The sequence below is a fragment of the Macaca mulatta genome, chromosome 12 (genome assembly GCF_049350105.2).
Source record: "Macaca mulatta isolate MMU2019108-1 chromosome 12, T2T-MMU8v2.0, whole genome shotgun sequence".
Lineage (NCBI taxonomy): Eukaryota > Metazoa > Chordata > Mammalia > Primates > Cercopithecidae > Macaca > Macaca mulatta.
The window spans coordinates 26154304-26171366 of NC_133417.1; the positions used below are offsets into that span (position 1 = coordinate 26154304).

Genomic DNA, 17063 nt, shown 5'->3' on the forward strand with positions numbered 1-17063 from the left:
GGGCCAGATCAAACAACCTACAGGAAGAACGCAGGGAGACATGATACTATTTTAATATGTTCTTGGTATAACTCATTGCCTTTGCAGTCCAGCTCAGACACCAAAAGCAAATTACCAATCCATCACTGCTTGACTGAATGAGTTACTTTTCTTTTTAAATTTCTGGAATTGTTTCCAACAGCAGCGAGGGTGCTGGTAAAGTCAGTCATCAAAAGGCTATCAAGCTATCCTGTTGACTGGTGGTTTTCAGGCCAACGCATGTGGCTCAGCAAATTGGAAAAGAACACAGAGCAAGCAGCCTGGGTGAGGACCGGTGGGCCCGTCTATTTCACACGGGCAGACACACAAAGGGCTTATGCCTCTCTCAAGACATCCACTGCGGGCCCTCCAATTCCCACCCCAATGTGCAGCTGAGCAGAACGCCATTGGGAGGTACATTTGGAACAGGAGAACCACCTCTCGGGCTGCATTGAGACTCCGTGTTGTAGAATTAGAAGGCTGTCCAGGTGAACATCTCCCATCTGCCTTCACCTCCATCTCAGCAAGCTGACTGACAGCCCAGGAGACAGCTGGGCCTGGGGCGCCTCCACACCGCCCCACCTGTGCTGCAATCATATGCAAAATGTCACAGACCCCCAATGAGCATCAAGCTGGACCTTCTGTGGCAAGCATCCCACGGCCCTCATAGCTCATGGTGGCAAGAGGCTGTTCTTCCTGGGGCCTTACACAGTACACAGGGCAGAGAATGGCAGGGACGGACAGGAAATTCCATGTCATTCGGCCCTGCCAAGTTCCTCCTATACTTATTTCTCCCCAAGCCCTCCATCTCCAGCACCTCCTTCCTTTCCTCAGTATCACTCTCTCATTTCCAAATCTCCTAATCTTCATTTATTAAGAACTTCTGTCTGTTTTTTGAAAACAGGTTAAAAATGATCCACCTAAAGAGACATTGTCCAATACAGTAGCCACTAGCTGCATGGGCCTATTTAAATTCTTTAAAATTAAATCAAGTTAAAAATCCAGTTCCAGCTGGGCACAGCGGTGCCTCACTCCTATAATCCCAACACTTTGGAAGGCTGAGGAGGGCGGATCACCTGGGGTCAGGAGTTTGAGACCAGACTGGCCAACATGGTGAAACCCTGTCTCTACTAAAAAAATAAAAAATTAGCTGGGTATAGTGGTACATGCCTGTAATCCCAGCTACTCGGGAGGCTGAGGCAGGAGAATTGCTTGAACCAGGGTGGCAGAGGTTGCAGTGAGCCGAGATCACACCACTGCACTCCAGCCTGGGCCACAAAGCGAGACTCCATCTCAATCAATCAATATCCAGTTCCTCAGTGACTCTATCCACATACCAAGTACCCAATGACCACATGTGGCTAGTGACTACCATATCGCACAGCACGGATACAGAACACTGCCATCGCCACCGAGCATCTATTGGACAGCTCTGCTTGTCATAAAGAAAATGTGTCCCCCTCCTTCTTCTGTCCCCAGCCCCCTCCTGGAGGGGAGGCGACCCTGCTGCCAGTCTCCTTTGTATCCTTTATATGCCTACACAAGTGTGTGTGGATGCAAACCTCTTTTGTTAAAACAAATGAGAAAAGACCACACACGCTATTTGGTGTCATGCTTTCTTCACTGAATGCAGCTTGGAGGTCACGTCGTAAGTACACAGATAGTGCTTCATTCTTTAGAGTGGTTGCATAGCAATCCACTGTCACCAGGCCAGTGTCACCAACCCCACCTGCACCCCCCAGGCTCCTCTGTCACCCACTGTGAGGCTGGCTCCCTTCTCTCCCAAACAGTCTCATCCTACCCTCCCAGTCTCTACATCCTCAAACTCTTTTCTGACTCTTCCCTTTACACCTTTCTTGCCCTAATAAAAACGTAGCCGTTCTCTGAGGAAGCTGCTTTTCCTGCCTTTGCAGTAGAGGCCACTTTTCCTCTCTGATCCCACATTCTCCAAGCGTCTTTCTTCCTGGTGGCTGCCCCCAGCTTCCTCCCTCAACACTGCCAGTTGCCATCAGACTCAAGCACCCACTGCACTGCCTTCCTGGCGCTGCCCCCTCACCTCCTGGCCCCTTCCCTGCACTGATGACTCACTGATGAAGACCTGCTTCATGGCCTTCACCTCCTCCCCAAATTCTACTCACATTCCTGGTAACTTCAATCTCAAATGGATCATCCAGACAACACCGGGCCTCACCCACGTTCCTGACCTTTCATCCCCACCCTGCCTCAGCCACTAACTCTTCCCTAAATCTGTGCCAATAAGTGAAACACCTATGGAATCTTGGTTTTTAGCAACCTACTCTCAGATTAGTACCCATGCAAACAATTACTGACCTATCAAGACTTCTAGTCTTCCTTTTTTTTTTTTTTTTTTTTTGAGACGGAGTCTCGTCCTGTCACCCAGGCTGGAGTGCAGTGGTGCGATCTCGGCTCACTGCAAGCTCCACCTCCTGGGTTCGCGCCATTCTCCTGCCTCAGCCTCCAGAGTAGCTGGGACTACAAGCACCGGCCACCATGCCCGGCTAAGTTTTTGTATTTTTAGTAGAGATGGGGTTTCACTGTGTTAGCCAGGATGGTCTCAAACTCCTGACCTTGGATCTGCCCACCTCAGCCTCTCAAAGTGCTGGGATTACAGGCGTGAGCCACCACGCCCGGCCATAATTAAGACTTCTAATCCATGGTGACTATTTATTAACTTTGCCATTATCCTTCCACGCCTCCTTGGCTAGTTTATTCTGTCTCTTCTTAGGAATCCCTTGATTGTAAACATAACATTCCCTTGTCCCTCCTTCTATCTTACCTGTTGAAAATCCTGACCATGTGTAAACCTGATGGTCTATCTTCTCCATACCTTTATTTCCTACCACAGGAAAGTAACCAAACTTGGAACTTAAAAAAAACTAGTTGGTAGAATTATAAAATGACATAACAACTACGGAAAATAGTATAGAGGTTCCTCAAAAATTTTAAAAGGGAACTGCCATAGGATCCAGCAATCCCACTTCTGGGTATTTATGCTCATGAATTGGAAGCAGGTCCCAAAGAGATATCTGAACACTCACATTCATAGCAGCATCATTCACAATGGCCAAATGGATGAATGGATAAACAAAATGCGGCATATATTTACAACAGAATATTATTCAGCCTTTAGGCAGGGCACAGTAGCTCACACCTGTAATATCAGCACTTTGGGAGGTCAAGGGAGGCAGATCACTGAGGCCAGGAGTTCAAGACCAGCCTGGCCAACATGGCAAAATTCCATCTCTACAAAAAAAACAAAAATTAGCCAGGTTTTGTGGTGCATGCATGTAGTCCCAGCTACTCCGGAGGCTGAGGTAGGAGAATTGCCTGAACCTGGGAGGCTAAGGTTGCAGTGAGCCAAGATCACGCCACTGCACTCCAGCCTGGGCAACAGAGCAAGACTCAGTCTCGAAAAAATAAACAAAATAAATTAAAAGGATTATTCAGCCTTTAAAAGGAAGGAAATTGTGTCACATGCTACAAAAGATGGATGATCCTTGAGGACATTATGCTAAGTGAAATCAGCCAGTCACGAAAAAGACAAATACTGTATAATTTCATTTATATGAGATATCTAAAGTAGTCAAATTCATAGAAATAGAAAGTACAACGGTGATTGCTAGGGACTAGGGGGCAGGGAAAAATGGGGAGTTCAATGGGTAGAGTTTCAATTTTGCAGAATGAGACAAGTTCTGAGGATCTGTTTCAAAACAACGTGAAATATACTTAACACTACTGAACCATATACTTAAAAATGATTAGGCTAATGCATTTTATGTTATATGTTTTAACAATATAAAATAAAAATAAAGACTTATAATAATACAATTTTTTAAAATGCAAAACAAAAACTATTAGGGCTAGCTACACTCTGGTGGTGCTGAAGCCAAACTCTCTTTCCCTGAGTATGAAATACCCCATCATATCCACAATTAGGATGCACAGTCACCAGGTGGCAAGGCTAAGGAAGGTTTTGAGTTGCTTTGCCTCAGTAATTCGAGCTCAAGATTCATCCCAAGGTTTTGGGTCCAATTCAAAAAAATAAAGGGAATTAGCTAAGGGCCAGTTGCATATTTTCCAATTTCCTCTAATATTACTCTCCAGCAACTAACTGAAAACCAATGGCTTTTCTAACTCATTTATGCTCATTAATATGCAAATATCAGCTTCTCAGCTGGCAGTGATTTCATTAATTTTAAACTTACATGGGGTAAGCCAGGGATTGAAACTTTAAACCAAAGCCAACAATACAGAGGACTGTGAGTATCACTTAAATCCCTAGATGAGGAATCTCCAAGTGAATGCACTGGCACTGTCACGTGAACAATCACCTGGGAATTAATCAAAGCAACTCCTCTGTGAGTTTTTGCCTTTTGGGAAGCGATATATGATTTTAAAGAACAGTAGCTGTTCGGGGATTATTAAAAACAGTGAAAGCAAAGACATTTCTCATCAATTTTGATCTTGGAAAACCTCCAGACCTAACAAACATTCACACAGATCCTAACAATATAGAAAAGCCACAATTATTCGTGGCTTTCTAATATGTATGAAACTCATTTCAGCAGAAAGGAAATCAGATTAAAAAGCAAATTAGAATAATGAAATTGGAAAACTCAATTCAATTCTTTCTGGAATTGCAAATCAAATTATGTATTATTAGCTCTGCAATAAAAAAGAAAAAGCAGCGGGATAAACTTTCTCCTTTGAGGGCACTGCCCAATACAAATATAAGCCACATGTGTAATTTTAAATTTCTAAAAGACATTTTAAGAAGCTAAAGCAAAAAAAAATAACTTTAAGTTTAACCAATATATCCAAAATATTCTAAATATCGACACATAATGAATATTTTTTAACTATTAATAAATACTTTTTCTCATTAAGTCTTTAGAATCTAGTGTGTATTTTATACTTACAACACATCTCAGTTCAGACAAGCCACATATCAAGTGCTAACATATTGCACTAGTGGCAACCATATTGGACAGTGCAGCTATAGAACCAAAGATGACGTGTTCCTCTGACAAGACAGTGGCTAGCTCCTGAAATCCGAGTATCTCTCTACATTACTCTCTCTAGACTTCTGAGCTCCTCAAATACCCAGAACAGCTTGAGTTGAGTGCATTAGTTGCTCCTTTGGCTAGACCAGTGTTAAGTCAAGGTTGGTCATCACGGTACAGGTCAAGCATCCTTTATCCAAAGTGCTTAGGACCAGAAGGGTTTCAAGTTTCAGATTTTTTTTGGATTTTGGGACGGCTGCATATACATAATAAGATATATTGAGGATGGAACCCAAATCTAAACATGAAATTCATTTATGTTTCATATATACCTTATACACACAGCCTGAAGGTAATCTTAGACAACATTTTAAGTAATTTTGTGCACGAAACAAAGTTTTGACTGTGACCAGTCACATGAGGTCAGGTGTGGAATTTTCTACTTGTGACATCAGGTTGGTGCTTAAAAAGTTTTGAATTTGGGAGTATTTCAAATTTTGGATTTTCAGATTAGAGACACTCAACCATCATTTGAAATTTTTAAAAGTCAATTTACTACTATTTTCTAGTATTTTTTTCAACCACAAATTCACTTCTAAAAATTAATTTTATCCTAAATGATATCATGTGTGATATCACAAGTTTGATACTTCCATTTGTTAAAAAAAACTAATGCCCATTAAAATAGACATTTAACATTTAAAATAAGTTTTTGTACACTAACCAAAGCTAACGATGACATGAATTAAAATTTGCTCTCATTAGTGAGTCAGTTATGGTGTCATCTTTTAAAAGTTTTCCATCTGGCATATTCAGTCTCAGATATGTTACTGTCTCTTGGCCTCAAAGAGGTACTGCAACACTTGCATGTTGGAATATGGCCTAACATCCCATTCAAGAGTACTTTCTTGTTGGAGACAAAGTCTCGCTCTATCGCCTAGGTTGCAGTGCAGTGGCACCGATCTTGGCTCACTACAGCCTCCACCTCCTGGGTTCAATCAATTATTCTACCTCAGCCTCCCGAGTAGGTGAGCTACAGGCACACAGCATCATGCGCAGCTAATTTTTGTATATTTTTGTAGAGACGGGGTTTCACCATGTTGGTCAGGCTGGTCTTGAACTCCTGGCCTCAAGTGATCCACCTGCCTCAGCCTCCCAAAGTGCTGGAATTACAGGTGTGAGCCACCGCACCCAGCCTCAAGAGTACTTTCCATCTGGGTGCCACCACAAACCACAGAAAGGGACATTTACTCACCTGTGTTTAACTGTCCAAAAGCTGCAGAGACAGAGAAAACTTGCTCTGATACCTACACATGCACGTATACATGCACATATATACATATAACTACATGCACATATATATGCACATATTAGTGTATAGGGATATGCATAAAAATGTGTGTGTCTGTGTCTGTGTGTGTGTGTGTGTACTCATCGCAATCATCCTACAAAGGAGGCATTGTCATTTTCTTGCTTTTCCAGATGAGGGAATGAAGCACAGAGCAGTTACTGGCTTCCATAATCACAGGGCTAGCAAATCTGATTACAGAACCTGTGTTCTTGTTACCCTGGCGTTTACAAATGATATAAAGAGATGGAAGTTGGAAAAGACATATGTTTTAGAGTCACAAACATAAGTCCTTCAAAGTCAAAACCTTCACCCATGGGATGTGAAGACTGGGGCAAGCAACATCCCCTAATACAGAGGGGGGCAGAAGGCAAATAGAGTAATTTAGAATGCCCTTAAGATTTCTTCTGTAAATGACAGTGGAGAATTCCTCTTACTTAGAAGAAAAACAACATAAAAATGCAAGAGAACAAAGATTCCAATAAGAAAAAGCAAAAGGATGGATGGATGGATGGATGGATGGATGAGCAGATGGATACACCAGCAAACAAATAGTCTCAAAATCTGAGAACAGAAAATCATAAAGGTACATCCTCTCTCTCTGACCATCCCAAGAGGACCCTATCACATGACTGGCATTGCACTAGTCACTTTCAGAAGCAGCCTGGGGACCTTCTTCTCATCACTGGGACAAAAGCTGCAGGGCAAGCTGTGTTGAGGGCCTCATTCCGTAGCCTTCATCTGCACGGATTCTGCAGCCTGAAGAAAGACAAGAATCCACTTACATGTACTCTCTATGAGCAGAGTGCACAGCGGCCGCGTTGCTGTAACGCCACAGGACAATCACCGACGACAGGACGTCCAGGATGGCATCAAACTAGGAGAAGGAGACATGGCATTAGAGGCTTTCCAGAGTTAATAGCACACAAATGTGAAGACACAGGACAACTGTGCTGTGACTCAAAATATCTGCACGAGTAAACTCTGATCAAAGAGGCCTCCCATCATTACGACGCAGCCACGTACTGCCCTCATGCCTGGGGCGTCTGGAGCTCGGAGACCCAGCGTGCCATGTGGGGGGCTCTGCTCCCAGGGTGCCTGGCTCCCAGCACTCTGCAGACATAGGGCAGAAGGTGGGGAGTTCACTGTTTCAAAACACACGGAATTGGTTTCCCCATGACAGTCAAGATAATTGCAGTAGTTTCCTGCACATCCCAGATAAGAGATTCGAGTGAGAATTCTATTTCTGACTCTCAATGGGACTATGCTACCTGGGGTCCAGGGGTGAGGGTGGGGGTCACCAGGACCTGTGATAAGTCTGCCAGCACTTTACAGTTGCATACAAAACTCAATGCTTCTGTTTGAATGAGAGAGTATGCATGCACAAGAAAGCTAGGGAGAATGAGAGAAAAACATATGTGCGTGTTTGTTTCTGGGGACGTGTACGCACTGTGTGTGTGCATGTGTATACATGTGGTATGTCTGGGTGCGTGTGTGTGGTGGTGTGCCTTTTTCCTGGATGGTCCACATCTTTCATAAGATTCTGAAAAGAATCTGCAATGTACCTACAATAGCAAGTTCTCACAACAAAGGGCAGAAGTGGGTTTGGGAACAGGCATACCGACCCTCCGGTACAGGAGACCCCAAAGCTACTTGGTGGGGGTGCTGAGGAGAGCTCTCTTTATGGGTCACTGCACCACACCACACTTCTCAGCTGGAAGATCACGAGCACTAGCATCCTCTCCAAGGGGCCTGGGGAAACTTCACCCAATTTCTCAACAGACCTAGCCTGTGAAGCAGAGACCCGCTTTCTCCAACTAGCTTCCATCAGGAGGCCGGCTGGGACGCCAGGTTACCCTTAGCTGGCTACAGACTGACTCATCCTAGCACGAGTAGCCCTGATCTTAACTCGCAGACCTCTGCCTACACCAGCAAATGCTTTGCTCCAGTGCGTACCAGGTCCACATACAACCTGGAAGGCAAAAAAAGGGCTAAAATGCCCAAAACATCCTCTCACCCAAGCACATTGTGGGAAATGTGGTTCCTCCCCGTCTGTGCTTGAGAATTATACAGTCCTCATTGCAGTATAATTCTGTTAAATGTTCATTTTTTAATAGAAGTGGGTTTCCATAAAGTATGTTTCTCATGTTAAGCTCTCATAGGCTAACCACCCTCATTTGAGGGCTCAGGGTGAGGTTTATGGGCTTATGAAAAAACGTGCAAAACTTGATGAAAGTACATTTCAGGTTACTTACTGCAAACCCAAAAGCAGAGGCGCTGTACCTCATAACGGAGACAGCTAAAAAGAAAGAAAATATTATTCAGAATATTTTAAAACCTCTCTCATTTTTGAGTATATTAATACATTACATGGCCTTTTAAACATCAGTGGGGAAATTCCAAGAGAATAAAACTAAAAATTAACTGTACGTGTAAAATCTAAGAATTTTTAAAAAATGAGGCGTGAACTGAAAAGATTCCCAGACTCTACCTGCAACAACTTCCCCTCACAGTGTTCTGAAACACCTGAGGGCCAATTTCCAAATCCAATTTGCTTAAACAGCTGTCAATCAAATGACTTCTGATACTTTGAGAATTTAGCAACTGGGAACTATATCAAACTTTCAAAGTAAAACTCCAACCACCCAAACTGTTCCCATAATAAGGTGGTGCAAAGTAAAACTCCAACCACCCAAACTGTTCCCATAATAAGGTGGTGTGTCTAAGGCATACACCACTGCTAAGATAGATGAAAAAAAAATCTGTGGGCACCAGAGTTTAAAATCCAATGTAGACACCAATAACAGTTGTTTAGAAAAGAGTGACAAATGATCTTAAACAACAGATGTCTACAAATAGAGATGTCTACAAATGTCAATGCCACAATTATAATTACAACACACTTTGTTTTTTTTTTTGTTTTGTTTTTTTTGTTTTGAGACAGTCTTGCTCTGTCACTCAGGCTAGAGTGCAAAGGTGCTATCTCGGCTCACTGCAACCTCCGCCTCCCTGGTTCAAGTGATTCTCCCGCCTCAGCCTTCCGAGTAGCTGGGACTACAGGCATCTACCACCACACCCAGCTATTTTTTGTATTTTTAGTAGAGACAGGGTTTTGCCATGTTGGCCACGCTAGTTTCGAACTCCTGACCTCAGGTGATCTAACCGCCTCAGCCTCCCAAAGTGCTGGGATTACAGGTGTGAGCCACCACACCCGGCCTTGATCCATATTTTTAAATTGGAGAACGTCAACTGGGTAGCACTTTTGCCTAATTCTGTTTTGTGCTAAAGCAATGACAGCTTCAAAGACGTCTCGATTTGACATAACAAAGGCAGATCTCCAGAAGAAAGTCATATTTAACAAGCATACATGCACCTCCAACCAAGACTAAAGCCCTACACTAAGGGTCAGCAAAGCTGGCAGTGACTTGTTCCCAGGCCTACGTTCTGCAAGTGGTCACTGGTGCAGTAGGAAGTGTGGGTGGGAGGCACAGAGGCCAGCGCCTACATGGACTTCCATCAGCTCATCACAAAGTCCCTTCTCTAGGACCTGCTCCTTGTCCTCTCCACAAGGTCCAGGGACAGTCCTCAGACAATGTGTTGTGCCTTGTGCCCTCCAGCTGTAAGGAGGGCTCCTGATCCACTATGAACCAAACAGAGTTCATTTTCTGTGATTTAGGACTTGAGACAGAGAGTCTAGTTGGTCAATCTATGTGGTTAGAACAGCAACTTGTAAATGCTGGAGTTGCCATCAGCCACTGTTTGCCATAAAGACTGAGGAGCAGGAAGGCAAGCATGGGAAAGCCACAGCACCGGGGAGAGTGAACCACTGGTGTCCAAGCATTTCCAGGCCCTTCCTGAAACTCAGCCATATTCAGGTGCTCAAACTATGTGAGGCGGAATACAACCCATTAAATCTGCAACCACCTTTGTTTTTGACATGAGCTCCTCCAGGAGGCCCTGCTGTTGCTCTTCCTGGCACAGGGAGAAGGGCAGAGCCAGCTGTGCATGGTGACCAACTGGAGTTTTCACAGGACACACAGGTATGGTGCTGTAAAGGGGCACCGGCCCTTTCCAGAGAACATCAATTCACCAGCCATGCTGACATGTGCAAAAAAAGGCAGCTGATCGCTGGCGGGACTGCTGCAAGCACCGAGGCGGCCTATAAAACACAGCTTGGCTCGCAGCACATGCTCCATAACTGTTAACTAAGCGTAACAAAATTTCACAGAAATAAGTCAAGGAGGATATCTTTTCTTTCCCTTTACAACCTGTTTTTAGAATATCTTAGCTGTGTGCTTTTTGTGGGTTGCTTCTTTATCAGCAGTGGAAACCTTTTTAATTCCAACTAACATCGTGCACAGATGCTCCAGATCTACAACAGAGAAAAGAAGGCTCAGTGGCTTATGCCTGGAATCCCAGCACTTTGGGCGGCCAAGGCGGGTGGATCACGAGGTCAAGAGATCGAGACCATACTGGCCAACGTGAAGAAACCCCATCTCTACTAAAAAATATACAAAAAATTAAGTCAGGTGTGGTGGTGCGCACCTGCAGTCTCAGCTACTCAGGAGGCTGAGGCAGGAGAATCACTTGAACCTGGGAGGCGGAGGTTGCGGTGAGCCGAGATCATGCTACCACACTCCAACCTGGTGACAGAGTGAGACCCCACCTCACAAAAAAAAAAAAAAAAAAAGAGAGAGAGAAGAGCTGCCACCGGGCTCCCAGTCTGTCTCCACCTGCACTCCTGGGGCTGAGCACCACGGAAAAGGAACAGCTAGAAAAGCACTCCCCGTGACTCGCTATGGCAGAAGAGCACCTGTCTCACCAGCAGTGAACCATGGCTTCAAAACAGATTTCAAGTGGACATTCACTTGACTATATTGAGAAAGACAAGAAATCTTGTCTCAGGAATCTGGAATCAAACAAAGGAGATGGCCACTAAATGGTAGGTGGGGTGTCCCCAACTCAACTGGAGTGTTGTGTCCATGATTTCCAACACTCTCAAAATTATGTGGGAAAGATCCACTTGTGAGAATTAAGCCTGCCACAGAATGGATGACCTAGAGCACAAGTGGAATATTAGTACTCTCTATCCCGTCTGCACCACGGAAAATATGAGCAAGACAGCTGCAAGTTAACCTAGAGTCCTTAACAGAGATGTGTTATTTACTTATAAATTGGCTCCATCTAATTTTCTTGATGAGATGGAAAGGGAGAAATGCCAAAAATTGCATGGGGAATTCAGACTACTTTGAAGGGCCCTCCACACAGCCTTAGCTCTGACAGCTTCCTTTATGTGACCAACTCCCCAGCTCTTCCTACTAAATAACAGCCAATAGTAATTAGCACAGGATCCGAATGAAAGAGTTCAGATGGCCTTTCAGCAATTTCTGAAGAGTGTCAAGTAATAACTTCATTTTGTCTCATAACTCACCGTGACACATCCCAATTTTGAGATAAGAACAAACTCAATGGAAGGGTCAGAATGGTTTACACAGCATCCCACCCTCCAACTTCCATGGGGCTTTCACCAGGAAGTTTCCAACTTCCCTCATGCTAAGAATGAGGTTGGCTTGGAGGCAGGCCTGAGCCAGGATGATTACAAGGGAGAGATTACGTGGTAGAGGCACCTGGAGCTCCATGCACATGTGCTGAGTGTAGTAGAAAGCCACCACAGGGCCAACAAAGGCTGCAGTGCCTTCAAGGCAGGTGCTTATTCAACAGTGGACAAGAAACAAGGGCCCTTCTGAACTCCGACAATTATGTTGCAAACTGGCAACACATCCACAAAGAGATGGGCAACCAGGCAGCTGTGGGACAGAGCTCTCCTGTGAAGGCTGCTCTTGGCCCCATGTGGTCAGAGTAGAAACACACTGCTATCTGATTAGGCAGCAGTTACACATCCAAAAAAATGCATGCTTAGGATGCAACTGGGCTCCTATCTCTTTCTCTGCTGGCTTTTTCTTTTTATTAATTTATTTTAAGACACAGAGTCCCTAAAATGTTCATAGGTAAAATGAAGATGTGTCATTTGGGGCCAGCCCAGCATGCAGTCCCCATCCCATAAGAGCATCCTGATTCTCCTCTGGGAATGGCACCTGCCCTACCCTCAAAATAAGTGATTTGGGTGGGATGATGCCATTCCCATGCTAGTATATCCCATTAACTTGTCCCATGTCCAGAGTTAATGATTCGAAAATGGCACAATTCAATTTGAGCCGATGAGAACCTGTGCCAAGCTTTTTGCTGAAAATATTGGAAAGGGGATGTCTTCCTTCGAGTAGATTTTAGAGATAGGAGGATGAACACAGGAGCTACAGGTGGTGATTTTGACATAAGTGGGAGGAGACTGCCTGAGAATGAAGCCAACACAAGAAGAAAGTAGATACTAAAACACAGATCAGACTCCCGAAGACAGACTGAACCTTTTAAATCAGTCCTGACTGTTCTATCCCTCTACTTCTCAAATACATTAGCCAACCATTTCCTTTGATTTGCTTAAGCCAGTTTGAGTTGAGTTTCTATCACTTTCAGCCATATGAGTCTTAATACAAGATATGTTGACCCAGTAATCCCATGCTCAAGAATGTATTTTAATGCATAAGAAATGGAAAAATACTTTAAGCACAAAAGGTTCATAATAGGTTCATGTGATTTATAACAGCAAAACATTAGATGTAACTAAATGTTCCATAGTAGGGTGATGATTGAGGTATGATTTATTCAAAGAATAGGCTATAGGTAGATATTTTAAAGCCTTTGCAAAGAGTACTGTTGCTGGCTTGGAGTGATGGCTCACACCTATAATCCCAGCACTTTGGGAGGCCAAGGCAGGAGGATCGCTTGAGGCCAGGAGTTTGAGACCAGACTGGGCAATAGAGTGAAACCTCATTTCTACAAAAAATTATAAAATTAGCTGAGCGTGGTAGCAGATACCTCTAGCCCCAGCTACTTAGGAGGCTGAGGTGGGAGGATTGCTTGAGCCCAGGAGGTGGAGGTTGCAATGAGCCAAGATCACACCACTGTAAGCCAGCCTAGGCAACAGAGGGAGATCCTGTCTCAAAATATTTTTTAGAAAAATTACTACTGCTTAATGTTTCTATTAGCATATTAGAAAGAACAATGGCATTGATAATAGACAGGTTGTATGTTGGGTCCTGCACTGGGTGCCACAGGAAAGGATGGGTCTGGAACAGGGGGAGTTCTAGCCAACACAGGTGCAAACTGAATGGGAAGATCAGAAGAGGCTTCACTGACAAGGGGACATGTACGTAAAGACTTAAGGAGATGGGGGAGTGAACTATGCTGTTTTTGTTACCTGGGCAAGAACCTGCCAGAGAAGAGGAGGCAGTAAAACACTCTGAGGTGGAAAACTTGGCTGAGGTCTGAGGTCATTTTGGCTAAAGCCAAAGGAAGCAGGAGAGTTATGAGAGAGAATTCGGGCAAGATACAAGATGAAGTATGTGCTACAACAACTAGCTTTACAGGTTGCATTGAAAACAACCAGAAAAAAATTCCCTCAAATGGTAACAGTGGTTAATCTTTGAAGGGTGGGAATATTTGAGTGGGTTTCTTTCCTTTCTACTGTGAACCCAAAAGTATCTGAGACAGAGATCATCAATTTAGAAAGTTTATTTTACCAATGTTAAGGACGTGCCCGTGACACAGCCTCAGGAGGACCTGACCACAGGTGCCCAAGGTGGTCCAGGCACAGCTTGGTTTTATACATTTTAGGGAGACATGAGGCATCAATCAATATGTGTAGGATATACATTGGTTCTGTCTGGAAAGGCAGGACAACTCGAGGTGGGGAGGGGGCTTCCAGGTCACAGGTAGAAAACAGACAAATGGCTGTATTTTTAAAAGTCTTTGATTAGCCTTTCACCGAATACACAGTTTCTACGTGAGCGGAAGGTAGAGGAACATCACTTACGCCTTCGCCCAGCTTGGTGAAAACAACAGGGCAGAGGAAGCAATTGGATATACATCTGTCTCAGATGAACTGAGGGAGGGCTTGAGGTCTGTCTTGTGTCCACAAAGAATATCCTTGTGGGCAAATTGTGAGGGAGGTATGTAGCTTCTCGATGTTTGTAGCTATCTTATTTAGGAATAAAATGTGAGGCAGGTTTGCCAGACTGTGCCCAGCTTGACTTTTCCCTTTAGATTAGTCATTTGGGGGTCCTGAGATTTACTTTTTACATTTTCTACAACCACCGTATCATTTAAATCAGAAAAAGAAATCTATTTGTGGAAAAAGATCCAACTCACAAAAATATCACCAGAGGTCTAAAATGGAGTAAGAGAAACCACATCTGTGATGCACATCGGAGACTAGGCTGCACTGTGAGTTCACAAATGCTCTAACAGGGCAGCACATGACCATATGTGTCTTTATTACATTTCAGTTTCTGAATCCATCTTTCTAGGTCAAATCACCTACATGAGTGGTTCGTTAATGGCCCAAAAAGTTCATGGAAGTGCAGTGGCGGACCAAGAAAGCCAGCACGTAGAGCATGAGCAGAATGTCACTCCCAGTCTGAGGGACCTCCTGCCTCCCGGGATGCTGCGTGTCACACACACTACTTTCATTTATGTGTCAAAGGGGTAATAACAGCTACTCTCCCAGAAGCACACACACAACAGAAGTCTTAAATAAATATTTATACAAGTCTGGTTAAAAGACCAGACCTTCTTTAAGTCACACACCAGGCCAGAAAGCATATCAGCTGGAAATTCAAAATCAAATATAAAGACAGCTGGAAAATGGACAGGACCCAGGCAACCCATTGTTAGGGCAAAGCTAAATGCAAATCGTGCAGCTGAATCAGCAGCAGGCTTTGAGGGAAGGTTCTGGACAGTAGAGACAAAATACCTCGGAAATGCACAAAGAGGTAAGGGTGCCAGCAAGGCAACAGAGGATCAGTGCAGACAGCCCCTCCACAACCTTAAACAAAGAATGCCATTTCAATCGCTGGCTAGGTTTGCAGCAAAAGTGAGGACCCATCTGTCATTCTCTCCAAAGTCACACAATAATTATCTTGAGCCTTAGCACTCTTTAGCAATGCCCCCAGGCCCCATAACACCTCCAAGTTGTAAAATTACGTGACTGTAAGTTTCGTTAATAAATCAATCCTACTTTAATTGGACAGCCTCTATTACACAGAGGCCTGGCAACAACCTCACCTATGTAATTAACTCAAATGGAGAACCATCTTTCCATCATCCACCATAAATACATACACACATACAGAAATTTGGACCCCTCTTAGTTCCACCTCTTCTGCTGCCTAACAAGAAAACATAATAATGAAAATACCAATCTTTGGATTCTCTCAAAACACTGAGATCTGCCCATCCTGGGCTGTCCCTTTCTCCCAGTGGTGCCAATGCTGCGTTCGGATGAGGCATGTGCTCTGGGGTGCCCCACCTCTCCTGCAACATCACAGCCAGTCTGCCTCACTCTCCTCTTCCACCTGCCTGGCCCCTGTGGCATCTAGTTGGCCCCGTAATGCTTCAGTATGGGACCTCACATGTAGGGCATGAGCAACCTGCCATGTCCAGCAAAGTACCTGCTACATATTCATTGTGCTGCACGGACTGTGACTTTCAATGTTTTCTACTGGAAGGTCTGGCTCTCAGCAAATGTACCATGGCCAGGTTCTCAAAGCCAAAACCATTCTTTGAGAGTTCTTTGACTTCTACAGACAGCGCTGAGAACCATTATTAGCCTTAGGCAGGCCACAGGCACTGCCCTCCCACCCGCCGGGGCTCTGCCTGTCTGTGGAAAGCAAGTGTTTGTTAGGAAAGCAACTGTTTGTCTCAGGCAAACCCTTGCCAAGACGTCAGGGATGATCACGGGTCTCTCTCACATGACCAAGGGGTGGCTACATACAAACAGGTACTATACAACCCCCACCCCCCCAATCCCACACCCACAATAACCTACAAAACCCACAAGAATGGGCTTGAAGAGGTTAGAAAATATTGCCCTCGAGCTGCTGCTACGGGGGTAGGGAGTGCCACTTACTAGTGTTCTGGGCCACTTGGCAATGAAAAGTCACTTGCGCTCCAATTTCTAACAGGAAGCAGCCACTCATTCGTCCCTCCATGCCCCTGCCCCTACCCAGCCATCCTCAACACGCAGCCCAGGTACTCGAACACATCGGCCTCCATGGAAAGGCCACGGTCCTTAGGATGGAGGAAGCCTCTGTTCTCGGACCTCCTCTTCTGTGGGCCACGCCTGCTTACTCCACACTCCAGCCACATGGGGCTCCTCGGCGACCTCCCCACAGCCAGGCCACGGCTCTTCCTTCTGCCAGGAACAAACTTACTCCAGGGGTCTGCCTGGCCTGCTCCCTCCCCTCCTTCAGGTTAGGCTGTTCTGGCCACCACATTTAGTGATGACACCTGCCCTCACTCCCTATCTGAGCTCTGTCACCCTCCTCTACATTTTCTTGGTCTGAAGAACATCTCATCTACATTATCTTATGGATTTATTTACGTTTCAATTGCCCCACCCTACTCCCACCTATTAGAATATAAACACCACAAAGGCAAAAGCTTTGACTGTTCCCTGATGCATCCTGAATGCCGAGATCAGTACCTGAACACACAGAAAACTTTCAGATGGATTCATTAACACCCCCTTAGCTCCAGCATGCAGCAAACAGAGCCTT

At 44.7% G+C, this 17063-nt stretch overlaps 1 protein-coding gene across 1 annotated transcript in view; it reads right to left on the reverse strand.

The window, feature by feature from the left end:
* Positions 1 to 17063, reverse strand: part of TMEM163 (transmembrane protein 163) — a 259626-nt gene that overhangs the window by 88273 nt on the left and 154290 nt on the right. The window contains exons 3-4 of the mRNA XM_001098396.5: positions 8646 to 8689; positions 7176 to 7267 (exon numbers count right to left, since the gene is read on the reverse strand). Of these exons, the coding sequence (XP_001098396.1) occupies positions 7176 to 7267; positions 8646 to 8689 (136 nt within the window). The remainder of the gene's footprint in view (positions 1 to 7175; positions 7268 to 8645; positions 8690 to 17063) is intronic.